Source organism: Aythya marila (assembly GCF_965140915.1).
Source record: "Aythya marila genome assembly, chromosome: 2".
In the NCBI taxonomy this organism is placed as follows: Eukaryota; Metazoa; Chordata; class Aves; order Anseriformes; family Anatidae; genus Aythya; species Aythya marila.
The window spans coordinates 92657065-92683251 of NC_139043.1; the positions used below are offsets into that span (position 1 = coordinate 92657065).

The window sequence follows — 26187 nt, forward strand, 5'->3', positions numbered from 1 at the left end:
GAACTCCAATTTTGTGTTTTCTGATTCCACATTCAGAACATTGCAGAAATTGTAAAAGTTACTGTAAGCGGTTTCTTATTCTTTAAAAGATAGTTCTTATTTTGTACATCAGCATTCACTAAGTTCACTGTGATTGCTAGAATAGCAAATGACAGCATTACAAGATAAGAGCTTTATTCACAATGCTAACTCTATAGTTGGAAATATATCTACTCAATTTAAATAAGAAAGTCATAAGCCAAGTGGGAAACCGTATTTTTTTTTTTTTTTTTTTTTTAGTTTTAGGTTACATTTTCAGATACAGATATACTTGTCCAAAATAAGTGGTATTTAAACTTTTTAAAAAAAAAAAAAAAAAAAAAAAAAAAAAAAAAAACAGTGTAAGCAGAGTTTGATTGCAAACTTTTACTGCAGAATTATGAACAATATGATGTATACTGCTGTATATGATCATATACTACTGTATATGATGCTGCTCTGAATACACTTTATTTTACTGACCTCAATTTCCACGGAATTGTGAAACTGACACAAAGTAAGCCACAGAATTTCTAACCTAAAAGGGAGAAAAAAAAAAAAAAGGAAAAGGATGAAGAAAAAAAATAAACATAGTGAAACAGTAGTACATGATGCTCTGAATTCTTCAGGTAGCATTCCTACTTGCAGGTATGTACATACAATCATATTCAAATACAAATTTAACAGAAAAGGTCTTTGAGAGTACTTCTACACGTTACGTTCTGTAAGGGGGGACAGGAACATTTTATACTGAATATATATGTGTATAATATATACAGCATCTTAAAAGACACCCAAAATTAAAAAGACAAACAGTAACATACACAGTTACTCGCACATATAACAACATGACTGATGTACATGTATGCAGAGAACATAAAGAAACTGCAAGTCTGTTTCAGGAAAATGCTGTATTCAACAGAGTTGACAAGATTAATTAAAACCACTATGATTATATCTTTATCTTTGCTTAGAATCAAATTATACTTCAGAAATCTGTTAATGAAATGCAGTACATGTGTTTCAGTAGTCTAAGACACAAGATACTGCTTTCTAAGGTTGAGTGGACTCCAGTAGTGTTCAAATTCAGGATAGGAATTAGTAAACCTAAGTTAGGGAGCAGCATTAGTAGGCACACTTTATACTGTATTTGGGTACATACAGCAGCCAATTATTATGTTAGAAGTGCAGATAAAAATCCTCTTAGGCAGATAAAGTGCACTTACTAGAAGCAGTACTAATTTGCGACACACTCATTCAGGGATGCAGCACGTTTGTCTCCTTTCCAATTTAACTTCCAATACATTAAAACAAAGAAAAGGTACAACCACCACAATAGAACTTATGACTTCACGTTTACACCATTAACAGTAAATGTGAAGATCTGATTCTCTACGTCCTACTCCAAGAACATTAAAAACAGCTAATAATTTATAAGCACAACTTTCTCACTTCCAACTCTATAATCCTCAAAGATACCTAAAAAAATCTGCTCCAACTTTTTACACACTAACCTTAAATTAAAAACATTAATAAATAGTTGATAGAAGCCATATTTAACTCCAAGTCTGAGGTAGAGAAAGTTTAAATCGTATGCTGTTGTCAAAGTCTTTGTTTTCAAGGTGCAGTCAAATTAATCTGAGCTGAATAGCAAACTAGTAAAAACATTACTTTCTGAAAGCGTTCAGTTTCCATGAAACACGTTTTCAATCTATTTTATGGGCCGCATCAACTTTGAATACCCTGCCAATCTTCTGTAAACAGAACACGCCTGGATACAGCAACGTTTTCAGATTATGTTCTGGCTGACACCAAAATAAAATGACATAAGACAACAGATGTTTGAGAAAGTGAATGTAGCAGCCTTAACAGTATTTTCTGCTAAGACATCAGAAATACCTGTTAGGCCACTCAGGAGAATTAAACCTAATTAAGTAAAACAGTAATTTAAATGCCCCAAGTGAATTTGCATAACATTACATGCTACTTCAGAATTTGATTCAGCTTTCATTTGACTTAAGTTTGTTCGTAGGGGTCAACAGTTCTGAATGAGAGTATTGTGTTATACACATTTAAGTGCTTTGAGGTAACCCATCTACAAGTTCCTCCCCAACTCCTATATGTTCCTGACTCCTCTGACAGGAGCTGGAAGTTTTTAAAGCTGCAAGTTTCAATTAAAAGTTTAAAATGTGATCAGTGATTTTCTCAAGTCTCCAAATTTGTGTCTTTAATTAGATCTGGCTCTTAGTCCAACTAAAGGTGAAAAAAATGCTAAATTACTTGAATCCTGGCTTATCACAATGGTTTCTTCATTCCTACTAAAATACAGGATCTCAGGTGGGACATTCAAAACAGCAGTTACCAAGGAAGAGGCAAACCATTAACCATGGAATCCAACTACCCTTCATTTAGGATTGAAAATTTCTGGTTTTGATCTTCATTTAAATGTTTTAGAACTTCTAAACTGACTCCAATGTTGAAACAGCATAGGAAAAAAAATTAAATGAACCCAAACTCCTCCATTTTGAATTTTACATGACATTAATTTGCTAAGGAACCTCTAGAATAACATAGTGTTTTAAAATGAGTCAAAGTTACAATCAGGCAAGACAATGGAAACGATATTTTCAGATTTCCTAGGTGGGATGACTGTCTCCATGGGACTAGACCAATTTCAAACAGTAGCCATACAGACTTCATACAGACACTCCAAATCAACTTGCAGGCAATAAAATATGTAGAGCAGAAGCATCTCGTTTTACTTCAGGCTCAGAGGAAGAAGAAAAGAAATAAAATTCATCCAGCAAGCCATCAAAACCATAGTATCAGAAATACACTGTTTATAACTGGATTCCTCTAACTGAACATTATCATAGTTAGGGAATAATGCATAAAAGACTAAAACCCACAGCACAATGCAATAGCCAGCAATTACTGCTTGACTACATACTTCTACAAATCATGTAAATAGAAGCTAATTAAGGAAAGCAATTATGATGCAAGCAATAAAATATAAACCACTTACGCTCCTGGGCCTTGCCATGTCCATGTGATTGTATCCTTCAGAAAGGAAGCATAACAGTTTTAATTATTGCACTTGAAACTTCTGTTAAATTATAGATGGCATAACTGATGACATATGGCTAATAGGTTTTCATGCAAAATTCAATTTCCACAAGTTCTTAGTCCCAACATGAGTAAACCAAAGATAGCAGGAATCAAACTCTTATGAAGCTAGGAAACACCCACCAATTCAGCTCATAAATGTGGAATATCTATATCTGTATTTATAAGACATGTTATAAGACATGTAAAGATTTTCAGGGAATTCTTAAAAAGCTGTTAATCTTGGAAAATAAAAATATATATAATATTTTAAACCACAAGCTGATGTTCCTTGAGATTCTCAGTCCATGTGCGTTTTCCTGACCCACCCTGCTGGACAGAGTGTCCAGGAAGTGTCCCTACACTGTAGCTGGACCTCCAAGCTACAGATATGAGCTCTGCAACAATTCTCGAGTGTCTGAGACCTGTAGAGATGACTTAATGGGAATCCTCTCAACTGAAAAGAATTAGTAGGACCAGGAAGACCACATGTTTTACCTCAAAGAGGATATTTCCACTTGCTTTTTTTCCCCTCACGCATGGCATCCATCCATCTGCCTGATCCAAAAATCAAATGGTACAAGACATCTAAACCCACCGAGCTGCTCTCAGGGAAGACGAGCAACACTTTTAGATGGCTGACATGAAAAAGTTTACAACTCCAAATCCCAAAGCCACATGGGAACATTTCTTGGAATCCACAGTTATAATCCTGCTCAGAAAGTAGGGGGTGATGCCTAGCAGGAGTTTTAACCTCCTTTCTACTACTCAGAAATTACTGTCAATCATCCCTGAATTCTAACCAATTTTTTATTGCAATAAAAGGGTCTTGAAAGAGATGGAGATGATGCCTTTATGAACCGTCAAAAAAAAAAAAAAAAAAGGAATCGTGTGTAAAACATTAACAGAGGGGAAATAGCAGTTAAAGAAGTAAACAAGATGCAACTAGCCAAAAGAGAACAGAGACCTTGAATGGAGTATATAACAGATCACAAGAAGGAAGATGACAAAGGTCACAAGATTTTTAAACTGTAAGATTAAGAAACAGTGTAGGAAAAAATTGCAATACTTGGAGACTTAATTTACATGTAGGAGCAAGAATGCAAAAACCTGAAAATGAGTTCCAGGTTTGTTTGTTTGTTTTTTGATTAACTGGAAAAATCATGCAGAAAGCCAACAGGACTCAAGAAATTCATGTTTCTAAAACATTGGAAAGATTTCTGTTAGCCTACTGAAAAAATTCTAGGTTCGTTCTATGCTACCACAGAAAATCTTTTTAAAGAGTTTAGGTGATCGATCACATGCTGTGATCTTGAAAAAAATCAAGTTAAACTCCTTTTAATTACAACTTAAAAATGTGACTCAAGGAAAACTGAAAGAAGGCAGCACAGGCATGAAAAGTGAAAAATATGATTATTGTGATAGATCGACAGCCTGGAATAAGGTCAATACACCATGAAGGACTGCTAAGAATTTAAATTTTGACTTTCAACAGTTATCTTAAAACCAAACAAAATATCATTAAAAAGCATTCCATTTCCAGCAATTGACATGGGTGCACGAGTGTAGACTTCTCCACCTAGTAATCTTATAGAACTTGGTCTCTAGTTCTGCCATGAAATAAAATTCTTATGGCAATTTTGATGTCTCTGGTAATACTGCAAATAAACTCATGAGGGGCTTTGTTTTTCCCATAAAGAGCTTTCATTTATAAGCCCTGGCCATTGAAGAGTAGATGGTTGATGTTCTCTCTTACCAGGGAATAGATTTGCCATAATAGAGCACCAAAGCACTACATGTATCTCACTCATCTCCCTAAATTACAACAGTGCAGGAGACAAAGAAAAAGCCAATCCCCCTGCCTTTGGCTAGGCAAAGGATCACTAAAGAAGAGTAGATATTTTCAGAATTCAGCCCTCGATAAACTCAAATACGTAACATATCTATCAACAGTCTGGTGAGAAATTCCCAATACGAATGTCACAGTAGACATGTGGGCTTTTTTCTCATCGAGAACATTTGGATGCAACAGGGATAAGGAGTAAATGCCAGGGAGTGCAGAAGAGGATTGCGTCCTTCAGAAGAGAGAACTATTTATTAGTAAGCTCTTGCTAACGTATATTTTTAGGATGAAAAGAGCAAGCAGAAGACAGTAAGTAGTGTTTTCCATACCTGGGTTAAGATACTTCACAGCTACCAGTGTATGCTCACAGACAGCACACACTCTGCTAACACCGCAAGAACAGTTTGAAACTCTTACATCTATTAATGGATCCTTTGGATGGTGTAGAAGTCCATCCTTCACATAATTTTATTTGATATAGGGAGATGCTGGAGAACCATACCGAGCTATAAACATAAGAGCAAACATTGTAGCAGAAGGAGAGCAAGCATATAAAAATACAACCACTCAGCTCTGACACAGTAACACTGAAGAAGAGATGCTGCCAAACCTCACAACAAATAGCACGGCTAATTTCGGGAGACACGTGGACATCGAAATACGGTTAAAATAGATCTGTAATATTTAGAGAGGTATATAGCCTTCCATAGTTACCAGCACTCTGCTAGAAAATTCAAATAAAGGAAGAGCTATATGAACAATGAAGGGAATTAGCATAAAAATGAATTGTAAAACAATTGCTGTAGGACCTGTGGATTGGGCATCCGAGCATTTCCTTTAAATGGAATATAGTCAGTAGCTGTCTAACATCCTACATGCAGAGCACGATGGCTGAGCTCAAGCTAAAAGCAGTGGAGTGACCGAACACAATGCCTGACTCGACTTTGCTGGCTACGGAAAGAACTTAAATTCTTCTGTAAACCCCAAATTATAATATGCAGTGGTCAAACAAGTAGACAGAGAAGAAGCCAGAAACAATTAAAGTTTTCCAGAAATGTAGTCCTACCCTATGAAAACCATTATCTCCCTACTCCATTCTTTCTTGCTACTTAACTCTTAACTGCAGCCTAATCAAAATCTCACCTTCATATACCACCGTATTGTATTCCTCCTTCCCCTCCTCATTCCAACTTCGATACAACTCTTCTCTGATCCCAAACTAATATAAACTTAAGCAGCAATAGCAGTTATTCTCCTCCCCCACTCAACGTTTAATGAAAGTTTGGAGGTTAAATTACTCAGCAAGGCACTGAAACCTAGCAGTATTTTACAGTAATTAAAAGTAGTAGGAACAAGTAAAGTAACATACACAGATTCAGGCCTGTTGAATATCTACATAGATATTTACAGGTTTAAAACACGTTGTAATAATAAAAAAAAAATAAATTAAAAGCTCAAAAATTTCTTATATTGAAGATAAATCAATGTGAGCCTCAGTCTCTTCATACAGCATTAGGAACATTTATATTAGCTTGCAAACACTGCATATTATGTACTACATGTTTTAAGATACTTGTAGATTAAAGTTCGGTAGCCTTATTAAAAACTTATATAAAATATAAAAATATATGGTTTGATATTTTCATATTGTAGTTTTATAAATATGCATATTTGCATTATAAAAAAACTGGCAGTGCAATAAAGGTTTTAGAAGCTACTCAACCTTTTCTTGGAAATAGTTATGTAATCAGAAGTCAGGGGCAACGCATTACAATGCTCTTAATTCTACATGAGCATAGCAACTACTACACTTGTCACAGCATCCCTGAAGATAACTGAGTTACTGCTATCATGCCTGATCTCAGTCAACGGCAAGTGCTGGTCTATGCAAGTTAAATAAAGGAACTAAGAAAAGTTACTTATTTATTTTTTAAATCAAGCATGTTTGATATCAGCCTATAAATTGATGGAAAGTTCAATGGATGAAAAAAAAAAAACAAAACAAAAACCAACTTTAAAACATAAGCACTCAGGAAATGAAATCCATCCTTAGTTCAAGGGGTTGTTAACGGGCTAGTCAAGGAGAGATGACATGAGACCTGATGTGACGCACATCAAAGAGGCAAGGTAGTCCTTATATTACTTCTGACTCTCCTCCCACCTTCCCCTACATAATGTCCATTTTAATAAGGGGACACACTGGACCTGAAAATAGCCCCAGAGGGCTCAAAAAAAAAGAAGTTCAATTATAAAAGCTAGCAAGGTTGACTGGGAAGCATCTAATTAACTGAGGAATGCAGAAAGACAGGATTCTTGCTGCAACAGGACAAGAAAGTATCCACAGGAAGAAAGCTGAAGTAAAACACAATCCTTCATGATCTTGAGGTAGATCAGGTGAGTTTCATCTTCGTTTACCTAGATCTTTGCAACCATTTGTGACAACTGTTGACTTTAGATATTGTAAAGAAACACTGTGTTTTACCTTAATCTGATGTCTACTGAAGGACTATTTCAAACTAGCTAGCGACCCAAGTGCAAAGTGAATGTGAAACATGGACAATGAGACACCTTATGAAGGTGCCAAGATCCCCAACACGTTTTTCTATTATCATTTAGCTAGCTGTGTTAATGCGTGACTAGCATCCTCACACTCAGCAGGTGCAGATGTACCTTCCAGCAATAAATGAAGAAAACTCCCCAGCACACAGTGCAATAACGGGCAGTGCCTCAGAACAAGTGTCAGTTTCTGTCTAGGACCTTTATGCCTTGTCACATGCACAGCAGTTCTCACAACAACCTGAATAACTTTGAGAGCACTGTTTAATGGAGTAACTTAACTCGAAATTTAAATGCTTCTGCTTTTATTAAGTCTATTTATCCTGCTAGAAGCTTAAGGAACGCATACTCAGCAAATAAGCGTTTATTAGTACTTTCCAAATTTCTAAGCCTAATTATCTAACCTACAAGGTTACAGAAGTACCAATGAATTTAGAGGAAAATGCCCCATGTTTCCAATTACATTGCAAGCTGAACTTACCAGTTTGTTTGGGTAACGTAAAACCACTGGCTGTACAGGAACTCCAGGAATAAATGCTCCTAGAAGGCACAAGACACCCCATTACCTTATAGCACATTTTGGTACAGAATTTATTGCAGCAAAAGATTTTATGATTAATGGTCTGATAATGTATAAGGATTAGTTGATAGAGAAAAAAGACCCAGAAGTAGCCTCAAAAGTAATTAAAAAAAAAAAGAGTGACAGTGTATGTCCACCTTTTCAGAAGGTAAGATTATGAATGTTTACTTGTATTTTCTAAATTATACTTTACATAAACTGTCATGCACACATCTCAGAGCCCAGTACCAAATTCAACTTGATAAATTATTACAAAAATTAAGAGAACATGCAAGATAGTTAAGTCAAAAGATTCCTCATAGTCAACAGTATTTTTTCCATGAAGAATCTAAGCTTTCTTATGCAAAAGAAGCTCTCTACATTTAGCTAAGCAACACTAGTTTAGAGGAAATGTATCATCTCTGAAGTAACAGAATTATTTTCTTTTTTTTTCCCCCCCTTAATTCCCCTCAGAAGGGCTTGTTTTTAGTCAGTTATGTAAAATACGATGGAGTATACTGAACTAGAAGTATTGCACGGAAGTGTCACTTCATTTCATGTGAAAATTATGGTTCTAATAAGTGGCACAAAATCTACGTGTCATTTGCTAATCGTTTTTTTATAATTATCTTATTCAACATTCTTCTAAACATCTTTTTTTTTTGTGAAAACATTTGGTTTGAAAAGAAAACTTTACTTAAACTAAGTTTTGTATGGTAATTTGCTAAATACTGCTGAATATTCCAATTAAAATTAAGAACCAAATGATGAAAGTATACTGTATGCTTAGCATTATGCTTATTTTACAGAATGAATAATTACATAGACGTAAAAAGAAAAACTGCTAGTGGTGTATAAACATCTTTAATGAAGGTTGTTTGAACGGGGCCTTGCAGAGATGTGGTTCTTGGCCCAGTAGTACTTTCTATTATGTCTCCAAGAACAGCAGCCTAAGCAACTTTCAAAGATGACAAAATCTGAGTGGTAGATGACAACGTTACTATTTAAACAAAGCTAGATAGTTTGCCCATGTGATTAGCTTGCATGACCACAAACAAAAAACTGCATAATAAGAACAAGGAATGTAGGCCATAAAAGCAGAACTGGGAAAGGCATCCTGAAAGCAGTTACTCAGAGACCTAAAGTTACTTGATATCAAAGTGAGGTATCTTGAGGCAAAGGAATTCTGGGAGGCTGGACGGATACAGAATGAAGTTGCAGCAGGAAAAGTGAGATAGTCAAGAGGCAGACAGCAGCATGTACTAGACCAGAGGAGAGGAAGATAGTGGGAATTGGAGGCAGAAAGTATATGGCATCTGGTGGCTGGAATGCCTATGGAACAGAGGGAGAGAAGGAAAACAGGGTTTTAAAGAAGAATTTGGATGGGTTTTCAAAGCGTGGCCAGGATTTGGGGAAGGAGGAGAGGGAAGGAATAGAGCGCGAAAGAAGCAGATGTTCTAACCACCACTCATTCATCTACAAGGTAAGTGTTAAGAAGGGTGAAGAAAGAGCTTTTTGAATGTTTGCTCAGTATTTCCTTCAGCCAAATGAATTAGTGCAAGGAACCACAATGCTGACTCACTGCATGATATTCCAGTAGGGATATGTAAGTTGCGAGCAACATAAAATGAGACACTCAGTAAGAACAGAACACGGTGAGCTAGGCAGAAGCCTATGAAGAGTCAAAAAAAAACAAAAAACAAACATATATCACAAAGGCCTTGTTCACCGCAGCCTGCTCATTCTCATCTTTGTACCTACACCAGGAAGACAAGTTTTTATTAACCATTGCTCGTTCACCGCAGTGTTGACAATCCCATTATAACCACGACTCACATCTGCAACAATGTTCAGTGTTATGTGCTCTACTAATTTGATAAGCTAACAGGGTGCTACTAACAGAAAACAGCCTAGAATGCAGACATTTGATAATAAAGCTTGAGACAAAAAAAAAAAAAAAAAAAAGAGCCCCTGTAACAGTGTTATACTGGCAAGATTCTTGTACTATCTTCACCAGAATGCAACTCAACAGGAAAGTTCAAGAAGTCAGGAATCAACCAAACACTACACAGCAGCAAATGCAGCACCAGTCTGAAATGGATACAAGCTGATACCTTTATAGCATATTGAAATACTACAAGACGGACCCAAAAGAGGAAATGGAGGATGCATTAAAAAAAAAAAAAAAAAAAAAAAAAAGACAACCACAAACAAATACCGAGTAAGAAACCTCCTTCAGCTCTCATGAATTTCAGAAGTCAAGAAAATAAATCTAATTATTCAAATCAACGTTTTACATAACAGTGGAACTACAATTCTACAAAACAATTGCAGTTCAAGAAATTTCTATTTCAATCCCACCCTACTGCAAGATTTAATTCTATTTCTGCAACAGCAAACAAATTACAATGCAAGCGGTATTTCAGAAATTGAAGAAACAAGAACAGTCTGTAGAGAACAGAGAAGTAAGCATCATACCTACCAGGCTTGAATGTAATTAGACAGGATCGGTTTGTGCAAGTGCCCTCTGGGAATATCATTATCTTCAAGTAAAAAAAAAAAAAAAAAAAAAGAGTTAAGAAATATTTGAATGTGTATTTATAAAATCTTTTAAAATATAATGTTAACCAATTACATTAAAAAAAAGCAGAACTACTTTTCCCTGATAAAAGAAAAACATTTTTGACTATTAAGACAGAACTCTGCTTGACCTCTTCATTGAGGAGTTTTGTTTTTTTTTTTAAACTGTTAATTTGCTTCTTTCTTGACCTCTGATAACAACATGATTCTATCAGAACATTAACAAGGACTAGGAAAACCTCACGAGTTTGAAAGAATTCTCATAAAAGTCTTTGGTGCCTGTAAAAATATTGTACTCAGTTCTGCACCAAAACTAAATTCCTGCTCCCAGTCTACCTGCTTACAGGCTAAGAAAAGAAAGATTGATATCTTCTTTCTGCATTTATTACTGGGCTTGCACACAGATATGAGAATGACGGAGGCTGAAAATATCTAAACAGAATTCTAACAAGGAGAAAAATGCTCAAGTTGAACCAAATTCAGAGGAAGAGATTAGACTGAAAAAAATGCACAAAAAATCTTGGCAAAAAGCCATGAACTGCTGAAACTTTGCTGCGTTACAGAACTAGGCGTTTAAAGGAAGTAAAAAAAAGAAAGTAAATAAGACAGCAATGAACTAGAATGATCATTACTGGTTTTATTGCCTACTTTTGTACAAGTTTGTTAGATATTCTAGAAATCATTTCAGCTCTGTAATTCAATTTCATCATCTGTAAATATGAATATTTATTTGTTTTTATGTGCTTTGAAATCTATTGATAAAAGTCATGATGTGAAAGCTCTGGATCGCCTTTCTGACACTGTTCAGAATGTTTCAGTAGTCCAACATGTGGACATAACAACTGTAGTAGTAACAATGCCATTAAAAAAAAGTAATACTTTTTATCTTACTCTAAAAAAAAAAAAAATCACAAGAAAAGTGCTTCAAATTTTGAGAGAAATTACATGCTTTTATAAAACATAGACCTTAGGCATTCATCCCTCCCTTCTCATTACTCTCTTCCAACACGCTTTATAAGCAGTCACATTTTAAGTGAAGAAAAAACCCTGAAACACGATTACAGAACTGTTTTCACGATGTGGCCCAACAGAGACATACTCCAGTTACTAGAACATTTGAATTGTTGGATTATCTCCAGCAGTGACAGTATGCCAGAATACTGAGAAGGGCAGGAACGCACAATACTCCCCAGGTATTCTACTGAGCACCTAATGATTTTCTTAGAGGTCTTCCTAAACCTGACACGGTTTTGTCCACTCAATATCACTTAAAACCTCTCTTCCCAGGAACTTATCCAGTCTCCCCTTGAAAACACACTGCAATGAAAAGCTAGGTTACTTTTTTTTTTGGGTATAGATTAGGATCTTATGTTTGATCTTCCAAAAAGAAGGGAGAACCTCACCCCCCACAAACCACCTAAAGCATCCTGCAAGGAAATGAAGAAAACTGCCTATCTGAAGCCTCGAAATGCCAAATACCATCTGACACCCAGTAGGAGCATACAGTACCTGTGGCCATTTACCATCAGATTGAGCGCGTCTCTTTATCTCTTCAACAGTTTTCCTGCGAGAATCCTGGTCTGACCGAGACACAAATACTGGTCGGATGTATTTGATAAGAGCTAAAGAGGAAGGAAAACAAACAAGCAAAACTGCATTTTTTTCTACTTTGTTTGAAAGAGATCCACTTCTACCCCTGCAGTCCTCTGGACAAATACTGATAAATGTATGTAACTACTTTATTATATTTACTACAACATTAAATTCTCAGCTGAATTACTGGAGTTTTATTCAAATACTTTCATGAATTCCTGCGAGGGAAACCAGTTTCACAATTCTGGCACTTGTTCAATCTTTAATAGACCATTATACATAAATCACAATTTAAAACACGATTGTGCATATTATGCATAGTTTTCTGTAACAAAGCTGCTGTGGCTGACTACAGCCAGTTTCCTCCTCCTACAAAACCTACAGTACTCCCCCCATCCCACCCCTAAAAGCAGCAGGAGCCTCCCTAGGCAAGCAAAAACATACCCTATGGCTTGAACTGCCATTGTCTTTATTTCCTACGACAGCTCAGCTTCACTGATGGTACTCTATCAAAGATATTGCATACGTGCTTTACGTTATCTTTTCTGGGGCAATCAGCACAATCAAAAGAAAATGCATGCTTATTTTCTAAGCTGTCACCTGTTTGCCTGTTTCTCATACTAGATGATTCAGATCTCAGGCATTCTTTTCCTGGCTCAGTGGGAAAACTTTTTATACACAGGAAGACACAAAATCTGAATTAGCAGGAGTCAGAAAGCAATCCACAATACCCTACCCATGCATGCCTATCAAGGATACTGAAGCCCTCTTTTTAAAACAAACAAAAACCCCATGTATATACAAATCTGCAGTGTCGAAGAGCATTACAACAGAAGCATCTGCAAATATACCACTATGTTTTAACATCAGCAGGCTGTCCTTAAATAACTTATCACCTCCATATCTTGTAGTCTTACTTAGAGGTTTAAGTCACTAAATCATTAGCTATTCTAGTTGCCTAAAACACACAAATAAAACACAGTTTTCATATTTGCCACTACTATAAGATGAGTTCCCTGACACTAGTTGTATAATCTTCTTTTGTCAAGGATATACTTGCTGCATTAATGGATCAGCCAGTACTTAAAGTGTGAAGAAAAAAAAACAACAACAACAAACAACAACAACAAACAAAACACAGCATAAAGAACAGTCCTGTATTCAGCAAAAGCTGCTGGTTCAGTTAGTGTCCCACTGGCAGTTTAGCCAGCACTCACCAAAATCGTCCTATGGTTGTGTTAAACTAACCCATCGCACCTTGCAGCAAATTCCCAGACATCTGACCAGCCTCTGAAATTGCGTTTATCCCACAAGTTGCAGAAGCTTAGGACACAGTTTATTAGATACAAGTTACCGGAAAACACGTTTGCACTTTTTCCTACATGCCTGCTCTTGACCAATATCCACAGAACGGTGCTGACTAGGGGAGCATCGAAGGCCATCGTGGGCCAGCTGGGGCTACTGTTGTGGGAAGGTTAAAAACAAAAATAAAAAACAAAACAAAACACCCCCCAAAAAAGAAGAAAAAAACAGAACAAGCCAAGAAAAAAAGCAAAGAAAACCATACAGAATTTCACAACTCTTTCGTATTGATGGTAGGCATGAGTTTCTCTTACTATTGAAAAAAAACAAAAACACACCAATTATAACAGAAAAACCTCAAGCATCCTCAGCTTTTCCCCAAAAACTTCTTTTGCGTTAAGCCCAGGTGATGGAATTCAGACCGTGGAATGAACAGGAAAATTTCAGAGCTCCAAGGCTCTTATACAAATTGACTTCTTGTTACAGGACTTCTTTAAAACAGAAGAAATTAAGCAAGCAGGTTTTACTTTACTATGAGAAAGATACCAAAATATAGGCAGACGTCTTTGAAATAGATAAGCTCAACAATAAATTCAGAATACTCTGAAGAACCCGGGAGTTCATTCGTGCTCTCCAGGCAGGCTACAACGCCAACAAAAAGTGGGCTGTTGGCACTCAAGCTGCTGACCTTAATGGTGTTGTAGGCTGCTGATTTACAACATAGAGAGAAGAAATCTGCAACATTTTTGAAAAAAAAAAAAAACAAAACAAACTGCTGTAAGGTGAAAAAGTGTTTAAGGACTCTTTCAATGAATTTCAGCAGTATCTAAATGTGAGATTCTCTCTGAAGGGCCATGGCTATACAATGGTGCTCTGTCTTGTGTTGGGATAGAGAACTGGATGATTAAGTTGCAGAACTTGATGGGGAAGTAATTTGGTATCTTTTCAGTTCTAAGATGAAAACATGTCCAGCTACCCGGGCATATTTTTTTCCCTCTATATAAATATTTCTTACTCATGATGTGCAAGAAAAGCCTATCAAGCACCTTCAAGGGATAAACCTGAATGGAAACTCATACGTTTACTAGATGGGGGGATCAATTGACATCAAAAATTGATAGTTTTTATAGCACAGTATGATCCTCCCTTCTCCTACAGCTTCTCTGTATTCTGCAAAGTACAAATTACCTCCTCTCCTTCACAGACTTCAACTGACTATCATATTTCCCTATTCATTTCAAAAGGTACCAACTTCCTCTCTTCTCTTCAGAGGGTGAAGTTACAGACGTGGAGCAGTTGCTTAAAGTTTAAATTGGCTTATCAACTCAAATTCAGTTTCAAAATGTTCAGACCGCAAGAGAGTTTTGAATCTCAAAAGTTGCCTAAGAGCACCAAATCAGATTTTGCAGACGACAAATTGCCTTTCCTTCTCACTGAACTATTTCTGCACTAGCACTGACTTCATCAGCTATGAAAACTAGTTGAAATATAGCTTTTATCCCAGCTGTTTTACCAGTCAAAAGTAAGAGAGCTGAACTTGAAGTGGGATCCAGTAGACTTAACGTGAAAATGTAAGGACCTATGCTGACAGGTGAACAGATCCAGCTTCCTCAGCCCACCTAAGATGATGCAACAGATTCACAGATGCCACCCTCCTTGGGCCCCAACCTACCAAGACTCTGGAAAGCCATCGTGCTGAAAGACATTTCCTACTTCAGTATCATGGTGATGTGCTCAGCCTGTTCTGTCACTCTCTACTTACCAGATGCTGCTTGTTTATTTTTATTTTATTTTTTGGTATGATCACTGAAATCTCACGTGTATTTCACTGAATCATAGAATGGTTTGGGTTGGAAGGGAACTTTGAAGGTCATCTAGTCCAACACCCCTGCAGGGACAAGAAGGGAAATCTTTGACTTGATCAGGTTGCTCAAAGCCCCGTCCAACCTGGCCTTGAACACCTCCAGGGGTGGGGCATCCACAGCTTCTCTGGGCAGCCTGTGCCAGTGCCTCATCATCATGAAAGATTTTTTTTCCCTTATATCCAATTCAAATCTATCCTCTTTCAGTTTAAAACCATTACCCCTTGTCCTGTAATTAAAAGCCCTGGTAAAAAGCCTTTATCCATCTCTCTTATAAGTCTTCCTTATGCATGTTGCAGACCGCAACAAGGTCTCCCCACAGCCTTTTCTTCTTCAGGCTGAACAACTCCAGCCCTCAGCTTTTCTTCACAGGACTGCTGTTCCAGCCCTCTGATCGTTTTCATGGCCCTCCTCTGGACCTGCTCTAACAGGTCCATATCTTTCTTCCACCTGAGACCCCAAAGCTGGATGGGGCCAGGTGGGGTCTTTGGGTGAGCAGTTCCTCCCTGAAGTTTAAGCCAGTGTTAAGTAGGTGATTTTCCTCACTACTAATGAGTGACTGGAGAGGTCATAACTCTTCTTAGAGCCCAAAAAGGGTTTTTGTTTGTTTTATTCTTTGTTTGCCTAAAAATAAGGAAGTTGTCCGAAGGAGTCACGAGTTACGTCTGATTCTGAAACTGGATTTTGTGGTCCAGGAGAACTGCCTTCAAATTAGAAAGCAATAAAACATGTATATACAGACACACGTGTGGAATACTTCCAGTGCCATGAAGAGCAAGCTTTTAATCATCAGGAATAAAACTGCCAATGAATCAAAAGCTTAATATTCCATGACTGGCAAACTAAGGGTACAATAATACAGGCAGCTTCTCCAGAAACCTATTAAAATAATTCCAGAACCAATCCTGGTACGCCATTAGCATTCAGATCTTCTCGTGCTTACTAAATGACCTGATCCTTCTGTTAAACAATTATAATACCCTGATCAACACTGTCATTACATTATTTACTATATATATTTGGAAGACATCCATACATGGCTAGACAAAGATCATCTCTTCACCCAAAGTCCTCACCAATTAAAATTACCTTAAATTTCATCCAATGCTTCATTCGTCATGTGTTGAAAAGTCAGCTCAGAGTTAAATGGATGTACTTTATTCAAAACTTATCAGAAGATTCTGAATGACTGTTAACGAGCCTCAATTAAGAGATAGGAAGCTTAGGATTATCAGCAGCTGACTGCAAAACTCCACTGCAGCCAGTACAAGAGGTTTGCAAGACTTGCAAAGCTGAAGAACATAAAAACCAATTCTGACTGCTCTGAGAAATTCTAGATGAGTATCTGGAGTGTTGACAATTCACCAAGCAATTCAAGAAAAACATGACCACCTTTTCACAGGTAGCATTAAAGAAATACCAGTAGTCTAGTACTACAAAATATATCTCTACCAAAAAAAAAAAAAAAAAATTATAAATAACATTACAATTAAAATAGCAGATTCAAAAGGAGGAGAAGATTGGCAGTTGCATCTGCTCCACAGAAAACCTCTTTCAAGCAATATTTATATATATAAAAAAAAAATAAAAAAAAATATATATATATATATATACACACACAATATACAAAAAACACAATTTCTCTCTACCAGGAAGTTTTCACTAAACGTTTGACCACTCATTACAGTGATTCCTTACCTCTCTTTTAAGGTCCATTTACTTTAGCACCACAAGCTACTGTAAATGATGTTGCTCATATAAAAGTATTATTTAAAAAAAAAAAAAAAAAAGTTTTTTTTTTTTTTTGAATTCTGAATCTCAGTTATGACCTTTACCATACTTAATTCCATGTCATTTTTCTGAACACTTCATAATGGACTGCATCAATTTCGTGGCTACACGATATAAAATGAATGCAGCTATATAGGAAAAAACACTTAGACCATACTATAATATTCCAGTAATAGTCCACCCAATCCCTACATGAAGTTTTCTGATTTTTACTTTTGTAAGTGTTTTTGCTCACAGATGGAAAAAAAAAAAAAAAAAACAAAACATTAAGTGAAACTTTTTAAAAATTGATTGCAGTAAGTCTAGGCTTTCAATTGAAAGTTTCTGAAATCACCTTAAAGTAAATTAAGTATATAGGAAGCAGCTGGAACTTTTTAATATACATTATTTGTGTCATTGCACTGAAGGTAGCAATCTCGGTATCCCTACAGATTCTACTCAGGTTTTTCCACTAATCCTCACTGAATCCAACATGGAATATTTAAGTGGCAATTACAGTGTTCTGTCAAATGCCATCCTACCACCCATCACATTTCAGTAGCACAACATGGCCTGGAGTTCCCTCATCTAGTTGGGGTCCTGCAAGGAGTCCCGCTAAATGCAAAGAAGAGCTCCACATGGAGCTCTTCAGCACAACTGCACCAAATAAATCAAAATCACTAATCTGATGAAAATCTACGTTGGTTGTTTAAACACTACTGACTTGGGTATCTGCAACCATCTGCTTTTGCTTCTCCCTCACAAGCAAACCCACTGATGCATGAGGAGTTAGCAACACACCCTTGATGCAGGTTACCATTCAAAGCCGACAATGCTCCACGAAACACTTCTGGGACTGCACCCCTACCCATGCTAAGAAAGGGAAGCTCTGGTAGACTCCATAGCCTCATGCTTTGCTTCTATAGCCTCATCCTAATTTGCTTTTCTAGTTACCGGGTCCTAAGACGTTGCAATTTCAGCAGAAATAGAACCATGAGCTCTCTGGAATTGTTTTGACTCAGTACAATAATTCATCTTTGGAGAAAGGACAGCTCCCCTTCCACCCTCCCTTTTCCTGTTAATATTCAAGCTAGACCAAGAAAAATAATCTCGCCACGTGTTATAGCATTTTTTTCTTTGTGCTTCAGACCTTCTCATCCACAACCAGTGAAGTTCCTAAATAATGGTTTTTAATTTAAAACAAAACAAAACAAAAACTTACTTCCCCAAACAGGAATATCTTTGCTTTCTGCTTTCATCACAATGGAGGCGAAGGTCATAGTTACTGGAATGGCATCGAAGTAGGAAGAATGGGGAGCCACTGTTAAGATCGCTGCTTCTGCTGGCAACGCCCGCCTGCCTTTCACGTTTATCCAGTGGAATCCACCAGCAAGCCACATCATTCTCATGATTGCTTTCAGCAAAACATCCACTATCCTGAAAAGAGTTAAGACAACAGTTACACTGCCACAGGGGTACCTTCAAATAACAAAAAGAAAAACATTACATAAAAACTATTAGCAAGACAAAAACATAGGCAGGATGCACTGCTGAAACAGGAACACTGCACAGACCTCCTGCTTTCTTTTTCTGAGCAGGTTTAATGCCACTTAAGGTGAGACACCATTCAATTTCATCTCATTCCCAAATATTAATACTTGTAAATCATAGTAACATTGGCTTTTATTTTAACATTAATTCTGATTCACACTATGACTGTTGAGCTTTGCATATACAATGCCTAATAATGCTTTCTATTAATACCCAAAAAGCTCTAAAACTGAGCCCTAAAAAAACAAAAAACAAAAATAAACAACACTATTAGGATGTTGTTAGAATGCAACAACCCTGATTCCTGGGTTAAAGTTTACCCAAACAAACCTCTGCAGTAACTTAGTGCAGAGATTCTCAATCAGGGGGTTGCAAACAGAACGTATCTGGGAGCTCTGGAAATATTTCACTTTCTTCCCTCTGCTGTTATAGCTTGGCAGCAATGAAAAGAGAAACATTTGTTTTGAACCAACAGGGTGCAAAGCCTAACCACCACAAGTTGTTATCCTCACGGGGATCGGAGGCTGGAGAGCTGGGTGACACAAAAGAAGACGAAATAGGAGAGGGCCTGCTGAAAGGCTTGAAAATTACTGTATGCAGAATTGAAGGCGGTCCATTATTCCTTCAGTCATTATACCAGTATCACTCCAAATTAAATGTAAAGCGACATGCCTCCGCAGTTCCCAGCCTCCTTCCCTCCTGCGATACAAAATGCAATCAGCTTCCCTCACGCTACTGCCAGCTCATACTTTTAATGTTCTCTGCAGAACAGGCAATACACTACACCCCTTCCTCGCTTCTCGAGCGGCAGTTTTCACGGATGGGTGAGCACCACCTTACATTCTACCTTAATTAGCATTCCAATACGAGAGCAAGCACAGATTTATTAACGAGCGCCAAAGCACGGGGCAAGCCCTCGGAGAATCAACAGCAGTCTTGTCAATTCATCACCGGGTAGGAAACAATGGGGTGAAAAAATTGGAAACAATTTAGAATATGAAATCTGGACGCGTTCCAAAGCGTCAATCTTCATAACTGTATGGGAATAATTAAAACTGAAGGATGGCACAATGAAGCTTTAATACGACATCTTCAGTGAGTCCTCAGTAAAGATATGATGCTAGCAATGTTTTTCTGTTTTTCTCCCTGTAATTCTTGGGTCGTTTGGTAAATCAAACATTGTTAAGGTGTTTTGTTAGGTATTTTTATTTTCCCAACTGAGGAGAATGTGTAAATAACATTTTTCTTATATTTTTCTTTTGAACAGGAAAGCAGGTCCATGGGACAGACTTATCATGAGATATTTCCAGTCTTCTCTATTTCCAACTGCTGAACTAAACACAGGTTCTCTCAGTACCATACTACATCAGGCACTCACTTTCGCCACCAGGAGAGGGGCTTTTCAAGCTCTTGCTCGTCAGATCCCATTGAAGCAATGAACGCAAAAGGCCAGGCCAACAACATCATAAAAGCAGCAAAAAAGAGCCGGATGGGAAACAGAGTCAAGGTCATGAAGGCAATCTGCAAAACCCAAAACAAGTGAGTTATTCTAACACAATTTTAGACTGAAAGAGTAATTGCTAGAAACTGCATATTTAAATTTAAAATACCTCATGTTAAACACAAACGCGTATGTTTCAATCCCAAGCACACAATCGTAGTGTATGTGTCACAATTTTGTACTCACAGATCTGAATTACAGCTGAAACACAGCAACGCTCTTAAAAGCTAACACAGTCAACTTTCTGCACTTCTTCAGATCCAGAGTTTGTCTGAGAATACATCCGCATCTTCTCTTTCCTTTCTGCAGCCTCACATTAAGTAAATATTTAGCATGGGTGTGTTGTAAATCTTACTGCCCTGTCGAGGAGCGAGTCCGTCACAGCACACGCAGCCAGTGATGTGCACTTACTTCTTTAAGTGGATGGGGTAAGGCTCCAGAAGGCTGGCTAGGGGAAAGAGTGAGGACCGAAAACTGTCTGATGCTGGCCGGGGTTGCACCAGCACTGCTCTAGTTGCTCAGGGGAAGCTGGCAGAAGACGGACAAGATGCTATGAAATGATAAAAGGGATCTGTGAAGAAAGAATTCAAAAGGAAATATGCTGTGCATCCACAGGTGCACCAGCTGAAGCAGAAAAGTACTTCTCAACATCATCATGGCCAGACAAGGATGAGAAATGAGGCATATGGTGCTGTCTCACACCGTGCTTCATCTCATGCATCCCAGGGTGCTGTGGAAAGCATCATTCATATCCTGCTTCTCTTCCCTGATGCAGCCCGTGTCATCATGCAGCTCAGTTTTCCATTGACCAGCTCCCGCTTCCTCTCGCTTCCCCAAAGAGCTCACTAAACCACCTCACTCCGGCAGCACAAACCTTTACATCTGGGGTTGAGGTAGGAAACAGAGCAGGAAGAAACCCAGAGCTACCAGTTCCTCAGACAGCCCACTGCAACGCCAGGTTTTACAGTAACAGTTCAGACCAGCACCATCATCTCTCAAGGACTACGGTCCTACTCCCCAGAACAGGACTCCAGTCCCGGGGCACACAGCTTCTGTTTGCCACAGCAGAAGAAAACTTTTTTCTTCCCTCTTTGATATGATCGTTTCCCAGATGAACCGGTTCAACTTCCTAAAGCGGCAATGGTCAGATAAGCCCTGAAGTCACACTAACTCACGCAACTTTGCATCCACAGACTGCTGCTTCTGGCAGCAAGCAGCAATTGAGTCACATCAGCTGTGTAATACAGCTTCACTCACACTGTGGAAAAAGAGGGGAGGAATAGTTCAGGACAAGGTGACATGAGCTCTGGCAGCTGTGTGAGAAGAACGAGACGCACGATCTTCATTTGCAAACGAGACTGGAGAAGAGAATGAGGAGCACAGGTGCAAGTATCGATTAGAAGCATGGACAAGCAAAAAGCGAGAGACAGCATAAAGGGTTCAAATGTTTCAGAAGATCAGAGAAGGAGAAAGCAGCAGCCCCAAGAAAACTCATAGAATAGGGGAATATTCATCTGCAAACTGGAGAAGAGAGAGCAGCTGCTTTCTAGGCTCTCCAGAAGGAAGGGACCAGCTGTGGAGAAAAAAAGGATGGAGAATGCAGGTGAGGACACAGCCTCTGGGATTCACACCCTCTCCCCAACTCCTCAAAGCCTCCTCCTGCACCAGGGCAGGAGGCTGGCTGGTGCTGAGCTATGCAGCCCTTTGCATCTGTGCAGCAATCTGTTATATCGTGACCACTTTAGAGCCACGTAGCAGAAGAGAAGCAGCTGTTGCATCCACAAGGTTTTGAAAGATAGCACGAACGAGCAGAAAAGGCCCCTTGGGCTTCTGTGTCCAGAGATAGCAGGAAAGAACCAGCAAGCAGCAGCTCCAAGCAGCCACCGTGACACCGGCCTCTTGTTTAGCAGGTGGGAGTGCAGGACCTGCCAATAAAAGCAGTCTGATAGCAGAAAGAAGAGGATGACTACATTTGGCCCCTGAAGAAGGCTTGGAATCAACATGGACATCTGGAGGTCCATCTGGACCTGTACTTTGGGAGCTGGAGCTCATGACCAATTTTCTCAAGAGGGCTTTGACTGCAGCTCAATTACATGTGTGTTCTGCGAGATCCTACTTAGCTTTTCAGAAGCTGACAGGTATGATGTGCAAGACCTACAGGCAGCAGAAAGGAAGAGGATGGTCTGAGAGCTTGTAACGAGTCTGCCTGAGAAACTGGATCCCACCCTTCAGCCAGAAGGCTCCAATCTGCTGCAAGACAAGGCACTGAAACTGAAGAGGTTATCACGGTTTCCTTGTCCAGAAAGGCCACATCCTGATTTGAGTATGAACTTACAATGAAGGTATAAAATATGAACTTAAGGCCTTTCTAAGTTCTTCAAAGCTTCAGGTCCTACATATCTAAACACTGACCACAAGAATCACAGAGCAACTTTGCGTCTTATGTGTGCCAGTTTCTTGTCCTGAAAGTCAGCAACATACCTCTCATGCAGGGAAGCTGAAAAATGCACCTTTGAAATTACCCATACAGGGAGAATCAGCCTTATAAGCAGTTCATTTGCAACAAAGTTTCCATGACTTACAACAAAGTAATGGCCAAATACTGAACAAGGAAAAGGGAGGTTCTAATTTTTCTTTTTAACAGAACAGACCATGACTTGCCCTGCACTTCCACCTCTTCGCTATTCTCACCTCTACGGCCCCCAGTCGCCAATACCACAGGTGGCTCTGAAGGAGCAAGAAGTTCCTCCAGCAGCAATCCACCTTACCACCTGCCTTCCCACTCTGCAAGCTTCCCGATTGCCACCTTCCTGGAGATAATTACGGGAGCGGAACCGTTCATTGGTGACTCAGCCAACCTAACAGATCATTGCTGCTAAGGAGGGTGGTCCTGGTCGCTCTCCCCTCGGGTCCCTTCTAGCACTTATCCGAGCTCGCAGCGAGCAGTGCAGCTCATTAAGCTGAAGAAAAGCAATCCCAGCAAAGGAAAGTAAAAACCAATCAGAACAGAGGAAAACACAACAATCTGCTGGTTTAATGAGCCAAATCAGCTCCAAAGGAACACCAGCACCGGTGCAATACACAGGCCAGAAACACTGGAAGCAAGAAATACGGCACCATATCGCGTTTGTAAGTGGCAGGAGGCAAGGCTACAAATGCTCTGTGACAGCTTCAGCAAAGCTTCTGCCTGCTCTGCAGAGGTAACCAGGAAGAAAAAGTTTTGACTTACTTGACAGCTGCCCAGAGCATGTTATGATGATGAACGAAACTTGTGGTTAATGAAATCATGTCTGCCTGTCTTCCAGAAAGGATCTCTTTATTGGAGTATAAAAATAAAACAGGTAGTTTCGGGAATGATCCCCATTGTTATCCTCAGATTAGCGCCAAATAGCCGCAACTTCTACAGGAAGCACGAGACTCAGTTCTCTGTACAGCTTGCTGCTTTTGCCCTGGTACCTCCCAGTCTTTATCAAGTCAATAAAAGACGTGAACGGTTTATTGGGTCTCAAAGGGATTTTTTTTTTCTTTTCTGTTTTTCTTCCTCTTTGTGGTTGCTTTGTCCACTTACTTTCTACTTTTTTGCTTCCAGTCTGTGGCTAAAATCCTTTAAGATGCATTTACTCTGAATTGCAGTAACAAGCAAAAAAAAAAAAAAAAAAAGTTAATCTAACCCATTGCAGAGTGCAGGATGAGGGAGGCATGAGGTGGCAGTGAAGATAATGGAGCTATCTGACAGACCATCAGCAACAAACAACAGTCCTTCAGACAAAGCAGCCTCATCTCCCAGTCCCCTGTGCTCGCCAACTTCACATACCTCCAGTTCCTAACTTGGTGAGGCCGTGCAAAGCCAGAACTCACCCCTGTTCAACTCACAGGGCTGACAGAAAAACCTGTGACACAGTCTGTGCCTCCAGCTGAACAGGAAGTGAGTTCAGCTGTAATACTTCATGCTGAACTCTTAGTGACAGGCCAGGACTGCATGGAAGAGAAAGCACTGCTGTAATCGACTGTAAAGGAGCCTCCCCAGCCCAGAAGCCTCCCTTTCTGGGAGTGCGGCATTTCACATAAGCCAAATAGTTTCACAGCTCTCCTTTAAGAGTTTCTAATCCAACTATTCTTTTAATTAAAAACGAGGTTAGGAGAACATCATTAAGGCAAAGAAGAAAATCAATCATAGCTCTCTATGTCAGCTTGCATTCTCCCTCCTTAAACACTGCAGAAAGACGATTACAGGACTGGATGGGCTAAAGAATTTTGTGCCACAAAAGATGGTTCAGTTAGCAAAACTAAGCCAGGCTTTGATAAGCTTATTCCTCTGGTCTTCACACTGTAAAACACGACGCAGCTTGCAGTTCTCATTGGGAATAACAAATCTTTGAGATCCAGCGGCAAAGCTCACGTCCGATACAGATGCGCAGAGCAGCCCGCATGGAAGATGGGTGCACTCTACGGCCAGCCACTGAGTTGGCGAAGAGGATAAAGACGAACCACACTGGTAGCTTACGTGAGCCTGCAAAAAACTATGAAACTGGTGTTCTGCCCTTCTGACAGCATTTTGAAAACCCCTTGTTAATAATCAGGTAGAAAGAAGGAATATTGAAGAGAGAGGTTACGAATGCAAAATAAAACCTTGTTATTGTTATACTGAGACACGATCAGAACGCGTATGACTACACGCTATCTTTTCTTCCCATTACAAGACTTTTGCCTCATTGTTTCCACATAATTAGTGACACGAGGAATGAAGCAAGTTACATGGCAAAGACATCATTGCGACTGCACGATTTATCGAGGAGGCTCTGGGTATAAACTGAAGGAGGCGGATGACACCAGCCTTCTCCTCTCGCCTCCCATTGAAACAATTTAGCAGCAGCCACCGGATTCAGCCCTGATCTGCCTCATAGGATTAAAAAAATCGGTAAAAAAAAAAAAAAAAAAAAAAAAAAAAAAAAACACCTTGGGAAGCCCGCTAGGAATTCCCTGCCCGTCAGGTGCTCGACATGAGGCGCGCTTCAACGCGGGGTAACGCGGGCCATGTGCGCCTCCTCCTCGACACCCAGGCGGCGAGGAGGCAAGGTAAAGACGAATTCACACCAGAAATACCGGAGCAAAATAAACCCGGGGCTTTATTCCCGGAGTAAAATAAACCCGGGCAGGCGGCGGCGGTTGGCGGGGGCGCGGCCGCCTCACGGAGCTGTGAGGAGGGAAGGGGGGGGGGGGGGGGGGGGAGATGGAGGCGGGAGGGCGGTGAGATGGAGGAGGGAGGAAGGGTTGGGGGGAGGATGATGAGGATGAGGATGATGATGATGATGGAGGGAAGGGCCCGGGGGCGGCCGTGCCCCTACCTTGGCTTTCTGCAGGGGGCCGAGGCGCAGCTGGTGCACGAAGGGGCTCCGCGGCGGCGGCCCGCGCTCCCGGCTGCCGGCCACGCAGCATCCCCGGCCGCGGCTGCTCAGCTTCATGGCGGGGCCGGGCTGCGGCCACGGCCCTGAGCGGGGACGGAGCGGAGCGGGCGCTGCCGGTGCCGGTGCCGGTGGTGGTGGCGGTGCCGGGGGCCGCTCGCTCCCCCAGCAGCAGGCGCCGGCCCCCGCCCTCCCCGCCGACCGTGCGCATGCGCCCTGCGCGCCGGCTCCGGCCGCTGGGCTCGGCGCCGGTTTCCGCGTCGGTTGGGAGGATGGCGGGGGGGCCGGGTGGAGGGGCGGGGGGGGTGCGCTCGCCTCATGGCGACGCTCCGCCCGAGACCACCCGCCCCCTGGGGCTGTTCAACCCCACATGGGGGTCCTGGGAGAGCCCCTCCGTGGTTCAGGCGCCCGGTTGGGGGTGGGGGGCGATGTTAAGGCTTACCACGAGAGACTCCCCCCTTCATTCCCCATGGGTTTTGGTCACAGGCAGGCTGCAGGAGAAACCCAGCTCACTGCAGCTGAAGAAAGAATTAAAAATAATAAAA

The 26187-nt window shown here is 40.0% G+C and overlaps 1 protein-coding gene across 1 annotated transcript in view; it reads right to left on the reverse strand.

Moving 5' to 3' along the window:
- The window catches only part of LPCAT1 (lysophosphatidylcholine acyltransferase 1), a 53741-nt gene extending 27964 nt beyond the window's left edge, over positions 1-25777 (reverse strand). The window contains exons 1-8 of the mRNA XM_082755237.1: positions 25586-25777; positions 20118-20260; positions 18411-18625; positions 12171-12283; positions 10564-10624; positions 8004-8062; positions 3044-3078; positions 502-556 (exon numbers count right to left, since the gene is read on the reverse strand). Of these exons, the coding sequence (XP_082611363.1) occupies positions 502-556; positions 3044-3078; positions 8004-8062; positions 10564-10624; positions 12171-12283; positions 18411-18625; positions 20118-20260; positions 25586-25702 (798 nt within the window). The 5' untranslated portion in view covers positions 25703-25777. The remainder of the gene's footprint in view (positions 1-501; positions 557-3043; positions 3079-8003; positions 8063-10563; positions 10625-12170; positions 12284-18410; positions 18626-20117; positions 20261-25585) is intronic.
- Between the last annotated feature and the right edge of the window lie 410 nt (positions 25778-26187).